The sequence below is a fragment of the Anas acuta genome, chromosome 5, assembly GCF_963932015.1.
Source record: "Anas acuta chromosome 5, bAnaAcu1.1, whole genome shotgun sequence".
Classification (NCBI taxonomy): Eukaryota; Metazoa; Chordata; class Aves; order Anseriformes; family Anatidae; genus Anas; species Anas acuta.
This window is the reverse complement of record NC_088983.1, coordinates 56,349,474-56,376,116: the sequence shown is the minus strand read 5'-3', so window position 1 is coordinate 56,376,116 and position 26,643 is coordinate 56,349,474. Positions and strand designations below refer to the sequence as shown.

The following is a 26,643-nucleotide window of genomic DNA, read 5'->3' as shown; positions in this document are numbered from 1 at the left end:
CGCGGGGGCCGCCGGGAGCTGGGCGGGGGGAAGGTGCTGGCCGTTAGTGGCCGTTAATGGCCGTTAATGGCCGGTAACCGCCGCCCCCTCCCTCAGGCGCTCGCCGGCGGCATGAGCAGCGGCGGCGAGGAGGAGGAGGAGGAGGAAGGGGCAGGGGCGTCCCCGTTCTCGTCCCCGTCCCCCCGCGGCCGGGCGGGCCGTAGGTAACGGCGCGGCGGGGAGGAGGCTGCGTGGTGCGGGCTGGGTTTCCCCGGGTTTTATTTCACCTCCTGCAGGCGCCCCGCTGTGCTCCGCAGGGCCATAACCAGGCACAAAGGCACGTCCTGCCCCTAAAAGAAGCGGGGGGAGCCGGCCGTGCCCGGGATGTGGCCTCCCTGTGAGGTACCTCTCGGGGCGCTGAGCTGAAAGCCCCGGTGGGGCAGGGGAAGGGCTGCACCGCCTCTTTGTGGCAAGCATTATCCGAAATAATTGCTCCAAGCCCAAGAAAAGCGTTCAGACGTTCTCAGAAGTCTCCGAGTGGAGAGGCTGCTCGCCTGGCCGTGGTCCCTCCTGTCCTCCTGCCCCTTCCCACTCGCTGGTGCTGTTCGGGTACCTCCAGGCTCTGTAGCACTTGGGCCTTGCTGCTTGAGATCTTTGAGGTCTTTGCAGCTTGAGGTGCTGCTTGAAACAGCTCTCGATTTTGGGGCCTGTTGCTGCAGTGTTCACTGGCAGCCGTGAAATGCAACTGAAGGAGACCGCTGTCAGGGCTTGAGCTGGAACAGCCTCATTAAATTCTGTGGGCACAATATGAATTTCGCTCATACATACCCTGCTGCTCTATTGTAATAAGTGTCTACCAAACGCTCACGCAGCAGCTTCCGTGTGTAACTGCCAAGATCTCAAAGGTATAATAATAAAAAACACTTCTTACACTGACTTTACCCCCCCTCCCTGAACGCACTTTCTCAGAGTCTTCTTGCTGTTGTTGTCTTATTAATTCGCCAGAGGCAGAGGTTTAACGTGGGAAATCTAATATTTGTAGAGGCTGAAAACAAGGCCTGGTGAAAGGATGTTAGGCATTTTTGTGCTTTCAGCATAGATCGGCATTGTGTCTGATGGTGGGACGTCAGTGAATGTGTGGTAAATAATAAGCACAGTGTTTTGTTAGTCAGACTTCTGCTTTAACACCAAACACACTTGATTTGATATAAGATACTTATTTGAATACATATGCACACTTGAGACTGTGGTACTTTCAGAAGTCTTGTACTAATTACTCTGATGAAGGTTATAGCTGTGACTATGCTAGCATTTCGGAAAGGGGTCCCATGAAATTTAAGTTTTATGTGGCTCAAAACACAACCAGCGTGCCACAGAGTGGAACTGGTGGCCAGGATGTGCATGGGGAAGGTTGGGGGTCCAGACCTTGCTCTGGTGCAACCCGGGAGCTTTGGGCAGAGAACTGCAGGAGAGGAAACACATTTCTCCTACCAGTTCTGCATATTCGACGTGTGTTGTCCTCTGGAAAATTCAATTTTCTGTCATTTCTTACTTGCATTTAACATGGGTCTTGTTCATTACTCTGAATATACATGTATATTTTTTTTTGAAAAGTTAACAGCCTGGACTTTTTAGCTATTGATGTAAGCAAACACTTAGTAAATAGTGTTTTTCTGAGTGGATTCCTTCTGTCAGTGCTTTTTCCCAGGTTAGCCTAGTATGTCAGTGTTATTTTGGTACAAAGTACCATAATGCAAATTGTGCCGAGCAAAGGAATGTGTTAAGGAAGTATCCCTGCCCAAAACGTCAAGTCTGGACAGAGTTGCATCGGTTTGCTGAATTTGAATGCATAATACCTTTATCCTTATCTTTAATAAACTCTCAGAGAGTTATTTTCCAACAAAATGCATTATTATGCATTCCTAAGTTGTATCCCTTATATCTGCCTGTTTCAAAACTGCCTCTGTTAAATTTTTGGTCTTCCTGCTTTCACATCCAAGACCTAGGGTGCAGCAGATGTTGGACAACGCTGTGCTTGGGGGTGCTTGGCCTGTGCTGCTTTTCTCCGCTTGTTGTGTGCGTGTGGCCTGTCATTTCCATTGTGCTACCGTGTTTCTGTGGCAAAACAGTATAAAGAGGGTTTGCGGGCTGATTCTGGGCAGGGAACGTGACCCTTTTTCGGGTTAGTTTCAACAAGAAGCAGTTTTCCTGGAATTCCACAACATGACCAGTGAATGGTTATGTAGGCACACGCATGTAGGTAACAGCAGCGGAGAATGGTAGGACAAAACTCCTTCGCATTGCCCCCAAGTGCTTGCTATTATAGAAATATATTCTAAGGATTACTGGGACAAAATATTTTGCAATAGATTGTTGCTGCACCTTGTGAATATGCATTATTTCCATGTTTATAAAAATATGTTATGCTTAAAAGGTTCATTTCAGGAGCATTAACATAATACGCTTGTTTGGATGGCTCTTTCATAGCTTGAATTAACCAAGCAGAATTACTCACTGCAGTAAAGTGTGTAGGCAGGTGTTTCCAGAGTACATGCGTTCCTATAAAATACTAATGTGAAGTCTAATTTCATTGTTTTGTTGTTATGAAAAAAAAATCTATAGGTTAGAGGAAAGTTTATAAAGAAATCTAGTGGCATGTTATCAGTTTTTGTTGACTTAGAGCCCAATATAATAATTTCTTTGTTAGGAGGGAGTACACAGACAGAATATTATAAAAGATATTTCTGGCCCAAGGCGAGGATGGCTGCATTATTCATGAGTAAAGAAGTTACGAGTGAGTTATGCAAGGTGTCCTACTAAAAATCTAACCTTGTGTAATATCAAGTATTGTATGCAAGCCATAGTTCTTGTGTATCTTCCCTATGAATGTGTTTTAAGAAGGAAAATTGTAACTGTTGGAATGAATGGATTCTCAGTGCAGAGGTTGCTTGATATCATTAATCCAATTCCATAGGACTTGAAAGCAGAAAAAATAATCTTGATTATCCTTGGCTCGTGCTAAAGGCCCCTTGATACTTTGAGCATCTCAGTGACCAAGGATAGGATGTTAATGTAAAACCTCTGATTTCCTCTGGTCTCCGTATGTGAGAAGGAAGGTGACACTTTGATGTTTCTGGTGTTAGTTTTTCTTTAGTTTATAAAAGGTAATGTTTGAATCTGTTTCACAGTTTGGAACAGGAACTAAAAAAATCAATAGCGAGCTATAATTTAATAAGTAGGATGTAAGTAGGATGGTCAGAAATACAAAATAAATGCTGTTTATCCATTCTGGAGATTACTGAACAAATAGAAAAATAATTTTGTTGTCACGATACAAAGAAATATCATTTTGGGGGGCAGCAGCACTGGTTAACTTTCCAATTAAACATACTACAGATAATATTCTTTTACATTTCTCATTTATAACACAGGAAGGCTGCTGAAGACTCAGAAATAACAGAAGGAAAAAAACAGTCTCCTTTGAAAGACAGTCTTTCACCGTGGGAAGAATGGTTCATTGGGAAAGAAAAGGAACTACGTGCCCGCTTACAGGCGAGAGCTGCAGAGGTGAATACATCTGATTAGCTTGATATCAAGTCTAATAAAAAAAAGCAATCAACCAATAGAGGAGTTCTTTTACTTTTGGTTGTGAAAAAACAAGTAGTTTTGTCCATTATTTTAGGGTCATTATCTCTCCATAATGTTTGGCAATGCTTATGTGATTCATGCTCTGCATATTCTTTTTTGCTAAACATTGCACATCATTGGTAGTGCTCTATAATGTTTTTCTTATTCTACTGTCAGGTAATGGTTCAAGTTTAAAAGAATAAAACATTTCTGTAACTGGTACCTTCATTTTCATCATGGGTACATACGAATGCATATAGGCAGTAAAACACGACAGGGTGTGTGCTGGGCGTAAGCATGCCAAACTGCTTCGTTAGATATGAGGCACAGTGTTATTACCTGCTTAGTGTGTAATTACACAACTGTTTGGAGTCATTTTCCAGGCTGTGCCTCTCTGTTTTTCTTCCTTCCTTCCATTTTTTGCCCCTTGCATACAAACAGTTCCTGAATACTGGGGATGAGGCAGAATTAAGTGAATGCACTATATCTTTTCTTGATTAATATATGGGTAGTTGCAGTTGATTAAACGATACTTTTGTTTACAACCAAGTTGGAAATATTGGGTAGTGGTTAGAATAATTACATCAAAGTTAGATCATTTCTCACTTTAGTTACTGATTTGTCATTTGACCTTGAGCAATGTCCTAACCTTTCTATGATTCCCTTTATCTGTAAAGTGAAAGTAACGTATATTTTTATGTGGGTTACCTTGTGCTGTTATTAAACACCTACCACTGGAAGGTTATAGAACATTGTTTTAGAGGTCAGCATAACACCAAAATAATCTGTTAATCTTGAGGAGTATTTTCTGATCTGTTAGCGATCACCACACGTTTAATGTTCTCCCCTTTAGAATCCATTTCAGTAGTTGTCTCTCTTTGTAGTACTACATATTGAGATCCCATTAACTGAAAGGACATTTAGAAGGAGGGGTGATTTACTATGTTGAATTATTTCCAAAGCCCAGCTAAAAATGTATTTCTGGTTCATCTTCTAAAATCTTATACATTTCCATTGGTTGTTTCAATGTTTCAGTGTTGGCTGTCATCCATCTTTTCCAAAATCTTAATGAAGGAAAATTTTCTAAATCTAATGCTTGTATTGTTTTAACTGCAGCACCATTGACAATACTGAGCGCGTTTCATGACATATTAAAGCCATGACATATTAAAGTTGTCTGCTTTTTCTTTAATTAGCAAATGAACATACAGCTTGAGAAGATGAAGCAAAAAGAAGAATGTGAAAGAAGGAAAAGGCTAGCTGAAGAGAAGCACAAGGAGTGGATGCAAAAAAAAAGAGAAGAGGTAAAATACTCTTTGCTTGCAAGAGTTCCAGCATATGCCATGCTTAAGTAAACCTATGTAAAATTTACTTAGACTGTTTGGACAGCCATATTTTTAATTTGCTGAAAGAATGACTGTTTAATTGAAAATTGCAAAACCACACCAACACTGTTAAACATTCTCCCAAGACTTTTTTTTTTTTTTTTTTTTTCCCATGAGGTATAAAGAGATCTGTTTTCTGAGTAGTCAGATAACTGACAATTGGCTTACATCTTGTGCAGTAGACTTCTGCTAATGATAGCTGGGATTCTGATCTAGGGTATACCCTAGTCTTTCTGACTTCCTAGGTTCAATGTCCAAGCACATTGGGTGAAGCGTACAACTTAACTGCAATGTTTTGTACACCAAGTAGAGCCAGAAAAGGGGTTTAGTTAAGTACCGTTGTGGACAGGCAAATAGTATGGTAGAGTTTAGAGGGATAATTGAGGTGTGAGGCCAGATTCAGGAAATTCTCAGTAGACCACAGCTAGCAATTGGGAGTTCCTTCATGCAAAAAGTCATTTCTGAGTGGGATCAAGAAATCTTTTTCAGTTCTCCAGAGAGGATGTCCATGTCCAGTGTCAGAAGCAGACAGAATCCTAATCTCTACAGGGCAATATACAGCTCTGTGTGCCACAAACAGGGTGTGCTCTGAGTGGCAACAGTGGAAAAGCTTGAGAGATTTGGTCTTGTTCAGCCCCTGGTAATTCATGGACATACTTGTTCACTGTCTTAATGGTCTGTAGCAATACCTGTTACTTACTGTTTGGTACTTCTGTTTCTCAATAAAATCAGATGAAAATTGATCAAAAATAACACAATAGCACTACGTGGGCTAGATATCCAGGCCTAATACATTTGTCTCTCCACCTTCAGGTTCAATCTAGAACCACTAAAATAACCTGTGTTTGGATCGAACCTATTTTCTTTTAGCCTCATTGCTGACTGGCTGACTAGCATAAATCTGCACCAGGACAATCCTGCTTCAGATGTTCAATATGATGTAGAAAGGATCCGTCCTTGTTGAAGTACACAGCAAAAAGTAAAGGACGTATTATTCAGCAAGAACAATGCAATTTTCCTCTTCTAAAACACAAATTACAGCTGTCTGTAACTATTCATTGGCTTAAACAAGCTTGGGTTGCCCGTTAAAAATTTTTCACTTCAGAGTTCAAAACAGTCAAAATTCTCTCTGAGTCTGTCTATCTCAGTCAACTTCTGTAAATCTCTACTTATTTGGGTCCTCCTTGAAACTTTGGGTTTACTGATGAACAACTTCTTTTCTGTTGTCCATGAGAGTAGGAGATCTTTTTGATGGTACATCAGCCCAGGGGACAGTGGAAAAAAACAAACAAACATATTTGTGTCTGGACTTGTACACGTTATGTTTTGGAAGAATAAGGTCATCCTTAGGCCATGTCCCAAGCACTTACCAAAAGTAATCTGATTTTCATTTAAATCAGATGATTCATTGGGTAGTTTTTCTGTAAACTGCACTCAAATCAAGAACAAACTGAACTTAAAGGCTTAGCTGTCTTTAGAATATTAACATGTGCGTTACATAGTCCTCACCACTTCAGGTTTCTGCAAGATTACCTGTGGATCTGAACACAGACTGAAGGATAAGCATGTCAATTCAGTGGCTAAGGATGCGTTTAAAATTGCATGAAGATTTCATGTGAAGTTTAAGGTTGGATTCATGAATGCTTGCTATGATTTTCTTGAGGAATGTGTGTGCATGTTTTATTTGGGAAAGCTCTCTTTATTTCCTTCTACAGGCACGAAAAGCTGCTCCTTCTTGAGGGCAAAATTCACGGTATTCTTCACTGAGATAAGCATTAAGCACTCATCCTTTTCATACCTCCCTGACTCTTACCCTTCTGTGTAAATTGTAGAAAATGCTTTACTCTACAGGAGGCAGTCCTTTCAGGGATGTTACCTCTATGATTTCTGCAAATCTATCATTCTTCCCCATAGCTGAATACTATACTGAGAAAGTAAGTAAGGGATGTTTGAGCGTACATGAAACTTTTTCCTTCATGTTGAGCACAAAATCTTGGGGCAGCTGCAGGATACTGCTGGAAAAATCTTTGTACTGTGAATGTGAGGGATGTTTATGCCAGAATTAGAATCGCTGTATTTGCATAGAAGCATTCTGCTCTTTTTCTGTCTGTCAAGTCAGATTTCTTGCACTTTGTTATGTGGCGAAGTAAGTTGTGATCTGACAGACTTTTCAGGTCATGTCAGGTTAGGAAGCAACACTTGAGGATCAATTTCATCTACTGGTAGTCACTGTTTTTTGTTTTGTTTTGTTTGTTTAATATCTATTTAAAAACATGTGATGTGAAGTTTTCATACGCTTCCAGTCATTTTGCATAAATTATTTTTGAAAATAAAGGTGTCATCAGCATTTAATAAACTTCTATGTAAATAGCTGTTGTGATTTTAAAGGTTGAAAGTGAACTAGAACTGATATTTTGAAATGTGAACTATCAAAGAACATCTTAAGCTGTGAAATATGTATGCAAATATAACAAAATTTTGCAATTTACCAGGAAGTAAAGGCTTAATAAAATAAGCTGTCGGGTGTTATCCTGGTTCTCCTAATGCCTTTTCAATTTTCATTAAGATACTAGATCTCTGGTGGACAAAAATAGTTTTACATTCTCTGTCTCCTAAGGTTGAGTCATTTGTGGGCAGACAGTAAATTGTCTGTCTGACTTGTTCTGTTTTAGCTGTAATAGAGCTCTATCTTTTAACAAGTCAGAGGAATACTGGTCAAAAAATTTTAACTCTAAAAGTATCTACAGACATATTTTTGAATCCAGAAGAAAATTTGAATGAAACCAACAGGATTTTGTACGTATTACTGAAACTTCTTTCTCCGTTACTGTTACATTTATGGATAAAAATGAGGTATGCGTGGTTATAAATGTTGAGCAAGTGAAGTTGTTCAATGTCATGTTTTCATTATTAAAGAAGCCTTATTTTGACAGGGATTTGAGTGGTATTTGGAACTGAACTTAGATCAGCAAAGCCGTTAGAGTCTGTCTTAATGTTTTTGGCATGTTAAAATGATTGCTTGATTGCTAATTGCTGTATTTAGGCTCTAGTTTGTAAGGAGCTCTGTGTAGGCAACTCATAGTTGAACTGTGAAGCTTAAAAAGAAAGAAATCTACATCCTTGATTTCCCCCATCTCATCACTGATCTAAATCTTGAATAAGTATTGAAAACTGCCTACTGTCTCATTTCTTCGTGTTAGAATTAGCGCTTGTGAAGGCTTATTTTCTCCATGTGTGTTTGTTCTGGTACTTTTTGTTGTATTTTTTATTGCTATTTTTGTTCTACATTTTGATAACCACAGATGGGTAAACCTGTTAACATTATGTGGAATAAAGTTGTTAAGAGGTAAAATTGACCTATATATGCATAGTTTATTTTGGATTGAAACAGTGCAGCCATGCTTACAAAGCTTGTAATTCCTTGTGCCATACATAAATTTTATTAGGTTTTGAGTACAAAGATGTATTTTTGTGAAGTAATTTAAAACTTCAGCTCATTTTAAGCTGCGATGTGGTAGGTTTATATTTATGTAATTGTATTAGCTCCTAAAGCAGTTCAAATCTGTGATGACTGTACCAACAACTTGCTTATGGTCCTATTTTAAAGTCAGTCACTGCTTTTGTGTATACTCCTAGAGGTGTATAAGTCTAGAACTGTAGAGAATTTCACTCGCCCACTTTTTACATTAATAGAAAAGCTGTTTTTCCTCTGTCATTTTCAATTTTATCAGTACAATCTTGAAAGCCTGTAAATGTCCTTCTCATAGTTCTTTATTATCTCTCAGTCCTTGAGGGAAAAATTACCTGATTTCACTGGTTGATCACATTCTTCCAAATTCTTTGAAAATGCGCAATTCTTCTGTTCAAACTGAAGAATTTTAAAAGTGGAAGTAACCAGGTCTGAAGTAGTACTTTTAAAATATATAAAAGTAAACCTTTGAAAATCTTAGAAACAGCAGACTCAGTACTGGACTAATTTTGAAAATCCATTTATATGTAGCTTTTCCTTGTCTGTGTTGTCTACGTTGCTTTTTGTAGCTAAATGTTTTTGCAAAAGCTGGGTATATTTCTTGTTACTATGTCATTTAACGTGCTGATACGATGTGTAAGCACTAAATCCAAGCAGCTTGTGGAAGCATTCTGAGCTAATACTCAGCTCTCTGTTTCCCGTACTAGTGACAAACAGAAAGATAAAATTTTTTGGAGGGCCAAGAAAGGACCCTTTCCTAGTGAAATGAAGCTAAAGTTTTTTTTATTATTATATTTATATTTATTTTTATTTTTATTAAGAAAGAGGTAAAGAATTGCTAGAACTTATAATTAAAAAAAATAAAAATGGAGACCCTTGAAGTCTGTCAGTTCATGTTTATATGCTGACGGACTCCCAGTAGATGATGAACAGATCAGTTAACTTCAGTCATTGTTTACCACTGAGTAAGGTTAAAAATGCAAGCCTGTATCTTTGAATCATTGGGACTGGGTTGGGACTGGGAGACCTCCACGTGTGATACGTTTGGAAAATCTCCTCTCCATAACAGCATCCTTGTAACTTCTATCTTGTCAAATGTGTTCTTGCTTGACAAATAAGAGCTATAGTTTTGTGACTGTAGGTGATGCTCAAATGATTTGCAGACTTGGGTAAATAACAGTTGAAGGAGGAAGATAAAAAGTACTGCTTTAATGTCTTCAAAATATTTGGGATTTCCATCTGTGATCCTTCCAAGGGTTTTGCTTTCTTATCTATATTTTGATGGATGAACATGTGATTACAAAACTGGCTGAGTATAAAATGAGCAACAATAATGTCATGAGTGAGGTCATAGGTGTTCAGAGCTGATCACTCATTCATGCTTTCTTTTGTAGTGTTTCCTTTGAAGATCACCACTATTCAGAATTTGTCCAAAATGGTTCAATTCCAAGTTCCTTCACAGTGTGACCAGACACTGGTTCTACTGCCTCATTACTCCCTGTATTCTACTCAGTGGAAGTTTGGAGATGCTAGTGAAAAGCTTCTCTTCTATTTTGGAAAATACGTAAGCTGCTGTCTGATGCCAGTTTAGTGTTTTGTTCTTTTTTGTTGTTGTTTTGTTTTGTCTTTTCCCTCATCTGCCCTGGAGTTTCTGAATTCAAGACGTACGTAGTCTTTTTCCCACAACCTCATCTCCGATGAATGAGGAGCAGTACACAGAACTCTTGAGTTTAAAAACCCTTTGTCTTCCAGACTCCCTTTCTTCCTTACTCTGTGTCCTCTTCCTGGTATTTCTGGAAAGACCTGAGGATGGTTTTAATTATAGATGTCTCACACAATGTGATATTATGTTATCTTCATGTAAACAGTGACACAGACCCTACCTCTTTGTTTTTTGATAATCTGGGTTTAAGACTTGCCCACTTGTCAAGGGTGCTGTTTTTACAAGAGTGTCAGAAGAACCCCAGTTTTATACACGAGCTACTCTCTATTGTTTTGCCACAGAATAGAAAGCTTGTTGTTGACAGTAGAAATTTTTTTTTCTTTTAATTTATTTTTTCTGCTTTACATAACTTGTGATCCACAGATGTGGTTTGATGGTTCTTCTCAACAACTGTGGGATTGAACACTTAAATTAGCTACATAATTAGCTACATTTAATTTCTGATTTACTGATTAATTGCTATCAACTCAAAGTACCAGAGGCTTTGAGAAATACATTATGGATGCATAAACTGTGAAATGTTTATGAAATGATATAACCATTTAATTCTTTATAACATTCTCATAGAAGAACCTCTAATGAATTAATGCAGATTAAAATATCAGGATTAAAAGTAAGGGATGATGACAACATTTTTTTGATTAAACATTTAAAAAATTAACATCGATGCAGTGCACTTCACCCTCTACATTCTATTTAATATTTTAATGTCCTGTTATATCCACCTTTACTAACTATGTGACTTCACTCTTGGAATACCAATAGAATATAAACCTAGAAATATCTAGAGAATTTGATTAATGTATATACATAGTGTACATATAAATACATTATACATTGTTGTTGGTTAGCTCTGGTAAGTGGCTAAGCACCACACAGCTGTTCTCTCACTTAATTCTTCCCTCCACCCACTCACCCACCCTCCTAATGGCAGGATGTGGAAGAGTCACCATCCTGCCAAGAGGGTGAAACCGAGAAAACTTGTGAACTGAGGTAAAGACAATTTAACAGGTAATGCAAAAGACGCATATAAAGCAAAACAAAATAAGGAGTTGATTCACTGAGTCCCACAGTCAGGCAAACATTTAGCCATGAAATGCAGGGCTTCATCATGCCTAATAGGTATTTCGGAAGACAAATGCTCTAACTCCAAATGTTCTCCCTCTCCTCTTTGTTTCCCTCAGCTTTTGTTGCTGAACGTAACATCATATGTTATGACCCTTTGGTCGGCTTGGGTGAGCTGTCCTGGCTGTGTCTCCCCCCATTTTGGTACTGGAAGACTTCTGTTTGGTTTCCTCAGTGCTGTTTCTTCTCCAGGCTGAAAAAGCCCAACTCCCTGTGTCTGTCTTCGTAGGAGATATGCTTCATCCCTTTGATCATCCTCGTGGTCTTCCTCTGGACTTGCTATAATAGGTTCACGTCCTTGTACTGGGGTCTCCAGAGCTGAACGCAGTACTCCTGGAGGAGAACCACCTCCCTCAACCTGCTTGTCGTGCTTCTTTTGATGGCGCCCGGGATACGGTTGGCTTTCTGGGGTGCAGGTGCATGTTACCGAGTCATGTTGAGCTTCTCATCAACCAACACTCCCGAGTCCTTTTTGTCAGAGCTGCTCTCAGTCCATTGTCTGCCCAGCCTGTATTTGTGCTTGGGATAGCCCCAGTCCAGCTGTAGGACCTTACACTTGGTCTTGTTGAACTTCATGAGGTTCACGTGAGGTTCTGCCCCTCTGAATGGCAACCCTTCCCTTCAGCGTGTTGCCGCGGCACACAGCGTGGTGTCTTCATCAGTCTTGCTGAAGGTGTGCTCAGTCCTGCTGTCCATGTTGCCAACAAAGTTGTTAAGTAAGAGGCAGTCCCAACACCAACCCTGTGGAACACCACTCATCACTGGTCTCTACCTGGACACTGAGCTGTAGAACTCGTGGAACTCTTTGAGTGCAACCATCCAGGCAGTCTCTTATCCACGGAGTGGCCCTTCCGTCAAATCCATGTCTCTCCAATTTAGAGACAAGGATATCATTTGGGACAGTGTCAAATGCTTTGCACGTGTCCGGGTAGATTACGTCAGTTGTTCTTCCCTATCACCACCATGCTGTAACCCCATCACAGAAGGCCACCAGATTATAGAGAGGTTATAGAGGCATTTTTATGAGCTGGGGTTGGTGACTGAGCTGTGGAAAATTCAGCTGTGCTAAATTACAAAGATAACAACAGTTGGCTGAATGACGATGTTTCCGAGATTGTTAAATGTGCTTGATGTTCTGGATTGCTGTGAGGATAAATGAGGAAATTTGGGTGTATGTTCTGATTTTGGTTCCTATATTTCACTGTCAGCATAAAATTATGGTAGAATATGGAAGCTAAGATGTCAGAGCAAACAGCTGTGAAATAGAAAAGAGAAATGTCCAAAAAGAAAAATGCTGTTACATTCTGCAGAGTGGGAAACAGGAAACGATTGCTGTGAGAAGTATCTTAGACGTACAAAACAAAACACTAATTTCTGGAAATATTTCTGTTTGTAGAATCACAGAATGGTTTGGGTTGGAAGGGACCTAGAAAGATCATCTAGTTCCAACTCTTCTGTCGTGACACTGCATAGAAAATGCAGAACACATAGCAGCTCTGCACTTGTCCCTCTCTTCAGCCTCTCATTTAATTGTTAATACAAAAGTACAGGACTGTATGTTTTATTGATTGTCTTCCAGCTGGATATGTTGTCTCTGTTGCAGTGCTAATTGGGCTATTTTCTGCCTGGGAAATTCTTCCTGATAGAAGGCAGATATACTAAATAAAGTGTGATGCTTCTTCAAATTTTAAATTCCTCTGACAATTCTCAGCATATACACAGATGTGATTTTTCTTAGGAGCTTCATAGTTGTGCCGCTGAGACATTGGTTTGGTACTGACGTGGTGAGACACATGCTGCCCACTGAGTCACCCGCCCTGCTCTGTGTGATGGCTGGGTTTGTTTTGGGTGGCGCATTTCCAGGTAGTGACCTAGCCCAGTCTTTATTATGTTCATAGGCTCGATAGGATCTCAGCCCAGAGCAGTGAACCTGCAGGCCAGATTTGTATCCTTTCTCCTTAATAATGTGCCTGGGTGGGGTGGTGGGAGAACAAGCCTTTCTTGCAGTGAGTAATTGGATGTTTTACAATCGATACCTTAATTTATGTAATATGTGTAATCGTATTTTAAAGTGCATGTAAATTTCCTAGTGGTTTGCTGAACAGATCATGTCTGTTTGGAACAAAGGATCAAAGAGAATTTTTAAAATCCGATCTGACAATACCAAGCGTAAACAAATTAAATCCCCCTCACACCCCCCAACTGTGGAAGGGGAGTGAAGGGAGGATTGAAGAACATAGACATTAATATGCACATTCCTGGCATTTTTGATAGACTGTATAAGGGAAAGTAATGAGGCTGGAGGGAAGCTGGCAAGGCTGGGGTGACAGGAGCTTGACATGAAGCAGGTTATTAAAGCAGCTGAGAATGTGGTGTACACTAACTGTATGAAGGAGAAGCTGTTCTGTCCTAGAGAGAAAAAGGAAGCGCTTCTGGTTTGCCTGCAGAATAATTTCTAGGCAGCTGCAACGTCTGCAATCCTATAGGGAGTCTCCCAATCTTCAGGGTGTCTCATCGGAAGAAAAATTTAGCAATAGTTGTGGCTTTCATGGTAATATGCAAGTATGCACGGCACATCATTGTTTACATAGGGCTTTATTTAACTTTGGGACAGCCTAGATTGTTGCTAAACTGCTGGACTCATTTGAAGCATTGTGATTAAAGATTTGTTATCTAAGAAGCTCCCCCCCCTTTAATTACAACCTTCAGAAAGATTTTTAGCCTATTTTCTGCTTAGATATTGTCGATAGTGTATAAATCCCTTATGTATGGAAGGGCCCCATTTTTAAATTTTCTCCTATATTTATTTTTTGCTTGTTGTATAACCCTTAGCTAAAAGCTGTTGCTTTGAAAGATCCTTACTTTTGTAATCTAATGTTACAGTAGGCACTCAAATTCCATGTAGAGTGCTGATAAATAAAAGCTAGCAAACAACAAAAGACTTGAAATCCTTGTGAGCCCTTTTTTTTTTTTTTTTGCAAATGACTTTAACTCACTGTCTTAGCATGTGTCTCTGATCTACATAATGCTTGCTGTGTGTCTCAGACTGTCATTGTCTCAAAATAGGAGTTGTTGAGAGATGCAAGTGGGGAATATTTGGTAATGAAGGGACAGAGGAGCAGCTCTCAATAAAAGAGAGTAAGATGCATTATAGAAGGAGGAAAAACTTGGTTATTTGTTTTTCATGTAGATGTTACTTAGGATCTACATAACTTACCAAAACCAGGTGATTTTTCTTTTTTACCTATTTAAACAAAAAAGAGTTTTCTTCATATTAGGAAAAATCATTTCCATTCTTTACTAGTACGGAAATGTTTCAAAATCTCAGCGTTTTTTTAATTTTTTCTTTTTTCTTTTTTTTCCCCCAAACGAAGTTCTTCTTTTATTGGTCTTAGTTGTAATCAGTAATTTTATCACGTGTGCAGGCCTTTTCTACAAACCCTGCTGTGAAGTCATGTTATTAAGACTTTGATTCTTTAGTAGTTCTGTGGAGTTTTATGTTGCAGAATATGCATTGAAATTGGCGTGTATTCAGATCCGACTGTTTTCCTTGTGTTGCAGAACAGATTCAGCTGATGTTCACCAGAATTTATTAGAAGTGAAATGGAAAAAAAAGAGTATACAAGGAGAAAATGTAGTTTTGTAGCCAGTTGTTTTTTGAAATCAAGTGCAGTGCATGCACAAATAACAGTTTCTTGTCAGATGAGAACATACAACAAGAGTACACCGTACAGGGCTCCTGTATGTACCATTGTGGTGAAGAAATGTACCCCAGAGGTTATGGCAAATATAGTCAGTAAGGCATATCTTGTAAAAGGAAAAAAAAAAAAAACAACAACAGTTGATGCATACTTTAGCTGCTGCTGTTAACATTGTACTATTGCTTCTAGTAGTGCCCAACGCAGATAGGGGCATGCTAATGCAAGTAATTCTGTAATCTGGCTCATTTAGATAAGAAGAGTGCAGTTTAACATCATGGCACTTTACAAGGAAATGAATGGTGAGAGTAAGCTAAGGTTGTGCTTGAAAGGACTTCTTTATCAAGACAAGTTCATGTAGTGTGGATGAAGCTTCAAATATGAAAATATTATTGTCCAGTATATTCTTACAATAAAAACAGCAAACACTTTTGAGAGAAAATGTATTGTTATTGGCCTTGGGTTTGCACCTCATCCAGTAAGTGGCAGAAATGAGGTAGTGTTCTGCAGGGCAATATAAGCTGAACTTTTCTTTTGTATAATGCTGCTTTAGTGGAGTACTGACAAGTTTTGTTGCTCAGGACAAGGACTGACCCAGTAAATACCCACTTTAGACCAGAACAAGAGAATTGTGCTGGTCCCCAGCTCCAGTTTTATGCCTATTGTTTCTTTATGCGTAACTGCATTTGCCAGAAGAAAACAGAATTTTCTGGAAGAAAAGCAGGGGAAGAGGGGAGATCTAGCTTTCTGTCTTTAAGGGCCTGGGGGTCCTGGTGGACAACAGGTTGGCTATGAGCCAGCAGCATGCCCTGGTGGCCAAGAAGGCCAATGGGATCCTGGCGTGCATTAAAAGGAGCGTGGCCAGCAGGTCAAGGGAGGTGATCCTCCCCCTCTACTCTGCCCTGGGCAGGCCTCACCCGGAGTACTGTGTCCAGTTCTGGGCTCCCCGGTACAAGAAAGACAGGGATCTGCTGGGAAGAGTCCAGCGGAGGGCCACAAAGATGTTACGGGGCCTGGAGCATCTTCTCTGTGAGGAAAGGCTGAGAGACCTGGGGCTGTTCAGCCTGGAGAGAAGACTGAGAGGGGATCTCATCAATGTATATAAATACCTGAGGTGTGGGAGACAGAGGGATTTGGCCAACCTCTTTTTAGTGGTTTTCAGGGACAGGATGAGGAGTAATGGTCACAAGATAGAGCATGGGAAGTTCCGCACCAACGTGTGAAAGACAGGCTGCCCAGGGAGGTTGTGGAGTCTCCTTCTCTGGAGATATTTAAGGCCCGTCTGGACACCTACCTGGGCAGCCTGCTCTAAGGAACCTGCTTTGGCAGGGGGGTTGGACCCAATGATCTTTTGAGGTCCCTTCCAACCCCTACAGTTCTGTGATTCTGTGATCTTTTTGTGTTTACAAGTGAGACAGGAAGGGAAGTATATATGCATGTTTTTCTTTCCCTTTTTTGTTTTTTATTTTGGTAAATGTTTTTCCTCTTTTCGCTGAAGAAGACATCCAGTTTGTTTTACTTTGCAGTTGTACTTCCATACTGCCAACTGTAGTAATTATGAGAAGTTGTAATTTCCAACTATGCTGCATATGTCCTTTATATAGTCAAAATTTGTTGAAGTATGTCAAAATAGTTCAGATTCTCCTTCTTACTAGCAAGGAGCTTACATGAAAAAGATTTCTTAAAGAAAAATATCTTTATTTGGCAGTTCTTTTCTATAAAATGGAATATGTTTCATATTGAGTCTTCTGCCTCTCCTCCAAGTCATGTGTACAGCTTGTCTAGTAAAGATTTTTGCCCCTATATGTGTATCACAGGTTCTTCAGAGCCAGGTAAGCTAAGCAGCAGTAGTAGTAATGAACCAGCAGAATCCCAGGCATTTCAAAAAGGTTGCCAGAAAGGGAAGTGAGAGGTATGGTTAGTCTTCAGCTGAAAATGCCTTTCTCTCCAGATTAAGAAGAGCCCTTCAGTATGTGCTTGTTAGCCTAGAGAATGGTTCCCAAAATATCGCATGCCATTAGATTCACACACTTGGAAAAGACAGAGAAGTAATGACACTTCTGTGTTTTGTATTTTAAAAATTATAAGGATAGCAATTTCACTTCACACTGTTATTTTTCACCAACCCAACGTATTTTCTCATTTTCTATTTCAGCAGGTAAAAAGGAGGATCCTGTAGACAAACAGGTGAATTTCATACGCAAATAAATGAAAAAGTATCACAAATGTAGAAAACATAATGTATGAACTGGATTCTCATTTGGACTTCTTATTTTCCATGTCCATTTATGCTTAAGTGTGCTGAAAATCTGCACATTAATAATCTCAGTTATTATTAGAAGGGGGAGCAGTTTGACTTCCACTTGGTACTGGAGTTTGCTCTAGGTTCACTGAAAAGTGGATTTCTTCATCTAAAATGAAAACATGTTTGTCAAGAATTGCAACATATATTTCTTTCCCAGAAATACTGAGAAGTGTTTGAAGTTTTTTAAAAGATGTTTGAAGAAATAAAACATAACAGCATAGGGAATCCAGAAAGTCAATTTTTATCATGTTTTATGACAAGTTTATATGTTTAAAACTATTTTATCTGCAGCTAGTGATGAATAGGTTCTGTCTTCAGAGACAGCAATAAGATTTTTTTCAAGGTTTATGATATTTTTATTTGTAATTACATAATAAACTATTCATCAAAATAATTGCCCATTGAAATGTATTGAAAAATTTTATTCTGTTTCTTTTATCTGTTTCATGTAGGAAAGAAGGGAAAGGGAACGAAAGCAGAGCAAGGAAATGGCAGAAAAAGCCACAAGGGAGCTAGAAAAAATGCAGCTACAAGAAAAGGCTGAAGTAAAGTATAAAGAATGGTTAAAGAAGAAGAGAGCTGAAGAGTCAGAAAAGAAGAAGAGAGAGAAGGTATTAATTATTTATTTATTTGGATAGGTTTACCTGACATGTTAAATATATTGGTTGATTAAATTGATTGGAGTTTATCAGATGGAGTGTTGTACGTTAAGAATAGTTTCAAAAGTTATATTTTTTAGTGCAGCGAAGACATTGAGGTATGGCCAACAAAGCATGATGCATATTAAACACGTTTGTTAGTAGTCTTTGTTGCAAAGCCAAGCAAATCCACTACAGTCATGATGTGTGATATGGGAAATACAACTGCGAACCACAGGGTATATCTTCATTACTCAGCCGAGGCAGAAAATAAGCAGCATTCTGGGCATTTTTATCCCGGTACCGCTATTATTTTGGTCATTATACTTGCATGTATTTCAAACTAAAAAAAAGTTCCCTTCTATCTGTCTGTACCGATCTGATGCTAGGAGCCCTTATTTTAGTGTTTCTTCATATTTAATAATTAATCAGCTATTTATTTTTATAGGAGCTTCATAAGACCTTTTACTTGTTGTAAGCGTCTTTGAGGTCCTACACCAAATTATAAGAAAGCTGCATTTTCAGAAATCATCCAAAATTCCTCTGTATCATGTATTGGTCTTCCAAAAGAGTTTTGCAAGCTTCCCACTCCCTTGCCCCCAAATTAATATAGAGGGGGTGGTGGTGGTGAGGATGTGATTGTGTGTTTTTTCAGACTTAAAGAAAAAAAAGTGACTTTTCTATTTTTGGGAAAATGTGTTCATATATGAAAACATAATTGAAATATATTCAGCAGCCTGGGAATCTGCAAAGATTTTATTTGCCGTTTTTGTATATTGTACAGTGCTTTGTCAGTAGACATATTAGTTGTTTTTTTTTTTTGTTGTTTTGTTTTTTTAATTTCTTGTACTTAAAGGAAAAAGAAAAAGAAAGGGAAGCAGAGCTGCAGGAGAAGAGAGAGAGATCAGAGAAGATCTTTCAGGAATGGCTACATAATGCTAGAAATAAACCACGCCCTGTTTTAAATGGTTATGGCTTTCCACATAGGAAATCTACAGGTTTGTATTCCTGCTACACATATGTAGTGGCTTAAGTTTGCGGTTCCTTCTCTCTAATCTTTCAATGTAAAATGAAGCCTGTTTAAGAATTTCATCTAATACATAGTTCTGACACGTAGGAATGAATATCCCATATGGTATAAGTTAGAGAAGCTTTTACAGTCAGTCATTAGTACATTTTTCATAGCCATTTATTGGAGGAAAAGAATGTTACTTGAGAAGACAATAATGTTGCATACCAAATTATAATTGATTTTGATCTCATTATGTTCCTTATCAGGCATAAGAATCACCAAAGCCAATTACTGGTTCCTGCAAAGTGTATCAGCTATGTTAGCATCCTTGTAAAGTCAATGTTTGTGTTAGAGGAGCTGTGTGCCTTCTTCTTGCACCACAATCTGTGTTTGAAAAGAGATTTTTGAGATACAAAAATTAACAGAAGCCTGGCACAAGTCCTGTCTGAAAAAGAAGACACAGAATCATCCTCTGTTCTTAGCTACACTTTGCATTTAGCATTGCAATTGTATCACACCTTCTTGGGTCTGTGGTCTTGGTCTTGTTTTATTGTTGTTTTACTTTTAAAGGGAAGTGTTAAAGAGACTACTGCTGATAGTTGGTATGGAGTTTTGAGAGCCTCACTTGATTTTTGTCTCTTCGTCACAATCCCACATCGTACAAAAGCTGAAGGGCTGTAAGAAATAGTATTGCACATTACATTTGAGTGCTTAATTAAATTTCCTTTAAATACAAACAAACACAAGAAAAATCGATGCTTTCATCTTTCTTTTTGCTCAGAATTAAAATCATTGTTACTTGAATTTTTAACAGAAAATATTCAGACTTTGAATGCTTAAGGAAATGGACGTAGCAGATGAACAACCAGTTGCTCTTGTGCTTACATCTGTTTATAGGTTGTGATACACTTTGCTTTCATGTTTTGTTTTGGAACCTCATTAGTTCCTGACAGCTGCAATCATTTGTTAAATTGATTTAAAAAAAAAAAAAAGAGTAAAATTCCTACTCAGTTGTGTTCACACAATAGAATACATTATAGACTTTGTTTTACCCAACATCGTGATAGCGCACTGGAATTTCACTACAGACAAGCATGACTGATAGAGCAATATGTTCTGTCAGTCACATTTTAGGCTTTCTGATACTGCTTTGTGGGCCCCCAGGTTAATAATTGCAGGTTATTAATGTAATTATGGAAAACCAACGTATTTTTCCCCTCACTAAAATGAAAAGTCGTAGCTCAGCAAACATGGAAAAATAAGTGAATTTTACATACATGGTGACAGGAAGTCATATTTATAACTGCTTTGAAATAATACAAGGTAGCCGGTTTTTTTACATTCACGTTTTTTTAAGTTTACAGAAGACTGAGCATTCTGAATGTTGCATAGAATTCGACCTGTTTTTTTTTTTTTTTTTTTTTTTTTTTTAACACAGATGAGAAATATGCCAGTAAAAGAAGGGTAGAAGATTTATCTCTGAATCATTTGAATTACGTGGTGTACCTTTTAAGATGCAGTTGTGTCTTTGTTAGTCAAATAATTTTTATAACTGCTGGCATTATAAAGCTTGTAGCATAAATACTCCTTTTTAGTTATGTGTTTTTTCTAAATGTTTTAGGGCGCCCTGATGGAAATTCATATCCAGCTCCAGCATATTGCAACCCTATTCCTTGGAAACCAGTGTATGTGCCTCCTCCAAAGGAAGACAATGTTCTTACCATGAAGAATAGTAAGAGACCTGTATCTTGTCAATCCCATAAGTCTTCATCTATAGTAATTTGTAAGCCCAAGAACAACCTTCGTGTTGGCTCCTTGCATAGAAAGCAGTTGTAGTATGGAAAGCAAAATCATTCTTATGAGCTTGAGTAAACTGGGGCATAAATGTCAAGTTACATGTACAAACGTGTTTGTTTTTTTTTTTTTTGAGAACCTGTTTTGTATTTATAGGTAACTGACCAATAACCTTATTATTTAGTGGCTCTTATATTTTTTTTTTAAGAAGTCATATTTAGCTAATTATAATGGGATTGTACCTCAATACAAATAAAATCTACAGTATTGTTGGTTGCTTTCTTCATTTTTTTTGTTGTTGAAAGAGTTCTTTTGTGCATATGATTGTGTTCCAGTATTATTGGATTATTTTAAAGATGGTGGTTATAACAGACTTTAAAAAAATTCTTGGCTTAATGGGGGAGAAACTCGAGGCCTGTGTGCAACTGCAGGGCTATGATGGCATTGGGATTACAGAGATGTAGCTGGATAGCTTACATCGCTGGAACACTGCAGTGGATGGATACAGGCTCTTTAGGAACGAAAGTCTGGGAGAACAGCACAGCAGCAATGCATGAAGTTTTACCTGAGGACTGATGATTAGCCAGATGAGACTGTATGAGAGTTTGTATTAAAGGGCGACCAAGCTGAGCAATGCTGCGATGGGCATCTCCCGCAGACCACTCGATCAGGAAGAAGTTATGTGTGACACTTCTCAAAGACAATTGGAAGAAGCCTTATACTTGCAGGCCCTTGTCTCACAGGAAGACTTGAATGACCCTGAAATCTGCTGGAAGGGCAAGAAAGCAGAGTACAGCAGTCAAGGGAGTTTCTGGAGTGCATTGATAACTTCTTGACCTTCCTGACACAGCTGATAGAGGAACTGACAAGCGGAGGCTCTTCTGGAAGAGTCTAGGTTGCAAAGAAAACCAGACCTTTCAAATGCATTATCAAGGGTCCTGTCAATCTGAATCTTGAACATTTTTAGTGAGGAAGATGTTCTCATGATGGTGATTTTTCTTCTTATATACAGGTGCAATTTCTTCTGGAACAACTTGTGCCCATTGTCTCTGTCACCAAGAATCCTAATGAAGAGGCTACCTGTCTTCTCCATGGCTAATGTTTAGATGGTCAAAGACTGTGTTTAAACCCCCACTGAGCCTTCTCTTATGTAGGCTGAATAAATGCAGTTTCTTCAAATGTTCTTCATGTTACTATCCATATCTGTAATTACCACATCTGAAACAACTGGAAAGGACAAAAGTGCAGAAATTACTATAGTGTCTGTGGTGGTACAACCTCACCTCAAGCACTGTGTGCAGTTCTGGGCACCACAGTACACAAAGGATGTAAAACTGTTGGAGAGTGTCCAGAGGAGGGCTACAAAGGTGGTGAAGGGCCTAGAGGAGAAGACATATGAGGAGTGGCTGAGGGCACTGGGCCTGCTCAGCCTGGAAAAGAGGAGGCTGAGGGGGGACCTCGTTGCGGCCTACAGCTTCCTCGTGAGGGGGAGTGGAGAGGCAGGTGCCAATCTATTCTCTTTAGTCACCAGTGACAGGACCTGTGGGAATGGTGTCAAGCTGAGGCAGGGGAGACTTAGGCTAGGTATGAAAAAGAGGTTCTTCACCAAGAGGGTGGTTGCACACTGGAACAGGCTCCCCAGGGACATAGTGATGGCACCAAGCCTGTTGGAGTTTAAGAACCGTTTGGACTTTGCACTTAGTCACATGGTCTGCAATTTTGGGTAGACCTGTGTGGTGCCAGGAGTTGGACTCCATGATCCTTATGGGTCCCTTCCAACTCAGGATATTCTATGATTCTATGGTTTGTGTTGATGCTATAGGTTTTTCTATATGTCACAAGGATTGGAATGCTTTATTGTTTTTTAACCCCGTCTTTCTGATGTATTTAGCTTTGTGTCAGAGGTGACAGGAGTTTATGCCAACAGCTGTCCAGAGTCAACATGTTCTATTGATGCATCAAGTCTTTTAATCCCTTCGTTGCTTTCATGCATAAGCTCAGAACATCTGTGCACTAATTGTATTTTTTCAGACTACCTGAAAGAAACACCAAAAGCACCAAAAACTTACGTGTTTTTTACTTATAGCATCCACTTTGGAGAACTGGTTAGTAAAATTTAGCAGGGAAGTAAAAGATTAATTTAGAAAGGAAAAACATAGTTTGGGTTTTGCAAACCTTTCAGCCCAGATATGATAGGGATAGGATATCCTATATCATTGAAGTCACTGTTGATGGTTTGTAATATACAGGATGTCTTCTGCCTCCTGTGAGCAACCTTACCTGAAATAGAAGAAATATGCTTTTAAGTGAGGTCATTAGTAGAGATATTTATTTATGTGGTATAGATACATGGCGTTGTACTTAGACTTAAAGGTATAATAAAACTACTATTCAACAAGGAGAGAATGAAGTATGGGGACTGATGAACCTACTACAGTTTCAGCCATTAAGTTGTTTTTACCCTTATCATTGAAAGAAAAAGAACAACAAAACACCACCAAACTTCTTGTACTTAAGTATTAACATTTTATCCTTATCTTTTTTATAAAACAGAAGTGCTTTTTTTTTTATTTGGTCTTGTGCAGTTTTACTTGAGTGGTTAAGCATTCAGTAACTGTTGCTGTCCTGGAAAAGGATGCATGTTCTTAAAAGCACATGGGTCATGACATACCCATGTTGATAACTGCATATCTAAATAGGCAATGAGAGCCTCTGTACTTCTAAAAAGTGTTTCTTACTGGGTCTCTGAACTTGGTTTCTGCATTAAGTCATCTGTATTACCAAGAAGAATAATCTGTTAGCATGTAGCATAACTAAGTGATGCAATTCTGAGAGATGGCTTATCAAGGTTCAGGCAAGCTTCAAGCAGAGATGTGGCTTAGAGTGCAATTCTTCTTGCGTAGAACAAGCTGTTATTTACCATGAAGGAGATGGAGGTTTTCCTGCCAGCAGCCCTAGTTCTTAGTGACAGTAGTACAGAAATGGGATCTAAGTCTGACTCACTGCTAGTAAAACTCAGACTACGCTCAATAGACCTGTGTAACAGCTTCCATGTGGACCTACATATTTTTAATACTATTTTGTGTATATACACATGCATGCATGTGAATATATACACCAGTTTATCACATACTAGGAGTGCGCAGGCTTATTTGATGCATTTCACTTCTACTGTCTTGTAAGATACTTATGCTCAACAGTGTCTTTACTGTGCTTGACAGTGTACTCAACAAGTACACTGCCCTCAACAGTATACTTACTTGCTAACTTAACCTATTTATTCTAATACGTAAGTGAATTAGAGATGCCTAATGCAGTTCTCATGAAAAGCAATAACAACTAGCAAGGTCACTGCCACAGTGTTCTCTTAATGATATTTATAGGTTATTTTGATGTTCTGAAGTATATAAAGCTTTTGTTTCACTGCAAGTTACTTTTTTTCTTTCTTTTTTTTTTTTTAAAAAAAAAGGCAGAAAATATTTTATTGTTTGTACACTATTCTGTGTATTTATTTGTTATTAATTTGACTATAAACAGGAGAAATTTGGAATCCACAAAATGTGTGGATTGTCAAACTCTGTTTCTGTTTAATAGGAGTATATGGGCTTCACAGAATGAGTCTGCACATTATCATCAAAACGTAGAACTCTGCGTCCACCTTCTGTTGTAAGGATTCCATGATGAATTGGCTCTGAAACCAGTGGATTAGCATATTAGTTGTCAATCTCTCCTGCTGACGTTCCCATGTGGAGATACCTTATGTGAGTAAGAAGTTAGACAATTGTGTAAGCTACCAGACGCTCATCAGAATTTAGATGAAGGCACAGAATTTTACCATAATGTGAATGATGAATTTTGGCTTAACCTACATTGATTTTTTAGGACTCTGCTGTCATTGAAGAGGAGCCCTATGCTATTATGTTAATATTTTCTGGGATAGTTTTTCTGCAATAGCAGTTGGCCACCAGTAAGGTGTGTTGACTTAGTTACATGAGTGCATATTTATGACTTTGAATTTATACAATGTAAATGCTCTAACAAATAAGCATTACAGTGTTTATTTTGAGGTAAAATGACCTATCACATAAAGATAGGTATTGACAGCATTTATATTAATAGAGTATGAAAGAATCCATGGCTCAGTTCTTTTGTAACACATAGTTGACAAGACTTCTCTTGTCTTGAATAGTGACAAATGGCAACTTAACAGACGTTCCTACGCTGAAATAAATAGAGTGATCCTTTATGATTTCATGTCTGTGCCCAGGCAGAAGGGCTAAATAAATCTTAAGTGCATATCTGGTTCAGGAATAGGGATATATCAGTAAATGTTGAAGTCTAGTAGATTTTTCTCAGATGCCCCAGCCAGAATAATTAGGCCAAGTACTCTCTGGAATTCTGATTTAGAGATTTTAGAACATAGTAATAAATGTTTAAAGCTATTTTTCCTTTTCTCTTCCAACCATAGATGGTATTGTTTTTCCTCCACCAAATTTTCTGTGGAAAGGTTTATCTTGTCTTCAGAATCAAAATGTTTTGTTTGGAGAGACAGCTTTAAGTGGACTTAAATAGGAAGTCTGAAATGAGGCCCTTGCTGTATCTTATCTATAGCATCGTACATATAGTTCTGTCCTAACTAGTTTACAAATACAGTTAAGGCAAGATAGTTCATGAGTGTACATATTGGCTCTGATTCAATCAACACACTGTTTTTGCTGAGCAAAGAAGAGAAGAGATGTTTGGAATTTTTCCTACAGGATATCAACCATAAAATAAAAATTTCCTGGCATCATAGCCTAATTTAAGATTATATGCTACGGAAAGCTATAAGTTCATATTGTTGTGGCAAATAGTTAATTTACACCATTCTTTCTCAGATGTTAGAAAGATAAAATGTTAACGCTTTGTAAGGTTAAACAGCATTCAGTACTCTCAAGTTCTGTCCTGGATTTCTCTGTTCATGAAATTTCACTGTAGATCAAGTTGTGGAATCTAGAATTACTCCTTAGAAATAATCCAAGATCTTGCATCTTGATGCCTATGCTACTAAAATAATACATGACTGAAGCTCAGCTTATTTTCATCTCCTTGTTTTTGTGGTACTTCTGGTTCTAAGAATTCACAGACCATTTCCAAATCCTGGCTGCGGCATCCTTCTAGTATGCAGAACCTTTGCTCCTCTCTTTCTGTCAGTCATAAATAGACTGCCACATTTAATCTTACTGTAAAGGATTGCATCTCCTATGAGCCTGTGCTGTTCAAAATTTTACTGTGTAGTTGTTCCATAAAACAACATGACTTTCCAATAATTGTCAGTAGATCCACGCTGATATGTCAGGGATGAAAGTCTACAAGAAGTAAGTGGATCAAAAGAAATCTGGGAAGAAAACATGGTTGGTAAGAGGTCACTATTATTGTAGGCAGCACTGCATTCTTAGGAAGTAGTCCTATTAATGTAACATAATACAGCTTCACTGATGGAACTTTTGTTACCGATTCTGGTGTGGAGCCAAAGTTTCATCTGAACCAAATAATGTATCAGATTTGAATAATACCTTTGCCAGTGTAATGTTAAATTGTAAAAATAATTTCTTGACTTGCTGTCAGTAGTCCAGATGTCGTTTTCACTGTGAGATTTTTGTGAGTAATTATGGAAGATTCTGTCCTTTATTGTTGTGGTCAAAAGGTAAGTGTTCCAGCCTTCTGTCCTCTGGGCAACATGATGAACCTGGTTTCAACTCAGTAATGAAAAGGAAATCTGAGCACCCTGATCTAGTAAAGCTTATAAACACGTGATTAGCTTGTAATGTGCTAGAGAGATCATTGATAAAGCAGGGCTAAAGTTGTCATGCTTTCCTGGATTTGAGGCAAGGGGCTTAAGGCCTGTT

At 38.5% G+C, this 26,643-nt stretch overlaps 1 protein-coding gene and 2 long non-coding RNA genes across 13 annotated transcripts in view; all 3 read left to right on the top strand.

Annotated features, from left to right (window-relative positions):
- Positions 1–21,041, top strand: CCDC34 (coiled-coil domain containing 34). The gene is made up of 6 exons (XM_068684999.1): positions 1–203; positions 3,411–3,546; positions 4,803–4,910; positions 17,764–17,922; positions 18,806–18,947; positions 20,583–21,041. The coding sequence occupies exons 1-6, from the start codon at positions 67–69 to the stop codon at positions 20,795–20,797; spliced, it is 897 nt and encodes a 298-aa protein (XP_068541100.1). The 5' UTR covers positions 1–66; the 3' UTR covers positions 20,798–21,041.
- On the top strand, positions 9,887–15,448 carry LOC137857871 (uncharacterized). The gene is made up of 2 exons (XR_011097318.1): positions 9,887–10,024; positions 11,368–15,448. It is a non-coding gene; the product is annotated as an uncharacterized lncRNA (long non-coding RNA).
- Positions 21,042–24,355: 3,314 nt separating the features above from the next.
- LOC137857869 (uncharacterized) overlaps positions 24,356–26,643 on the top strand; it is an 87,092-nt gene continuing 84,804 nt past the window's right edge. For all 11 annotated transcript variants that reach the window (XR_011097307.1, XR_011097309.1, XR_011097310.1 and 8 more), the window contains exon 1: positions 24,356–24,516. This is a non-coding gene — a long non-coding RNA (uncharacterized lncRNA). The remainder of the gene's footprint in view (positions 24,517–26,643) is intronic.

What these genes read in the sequence shown, in the direction of transcription:
- CCDC34 (XM_068684999.1), top strand. Translation starts at nt 67, where the DNA reads ATGGCCGGTAACCGCCGCCCCCTCCCTCAGGCGCTCGCCGGCGGCATG. An exon ending in CGCGGCCGGGCGGGCCGTAG is followed by an intron (nt 204 to 3,410) that starts GTAACGGCGCGG and finishes TTTATAACACAG; the next exon opens with GAAGGCTGCTGAAGACTCAG. An exon ending in TGCAAAAAAAAAGAGAAGAG is followed by an intron (nt 4,911 to 17,763) that starts GTAAAATACTCT and finishes TGTTTCATGTAG; the next exon opens with GAAAGAAGGGAAAGGGAACG.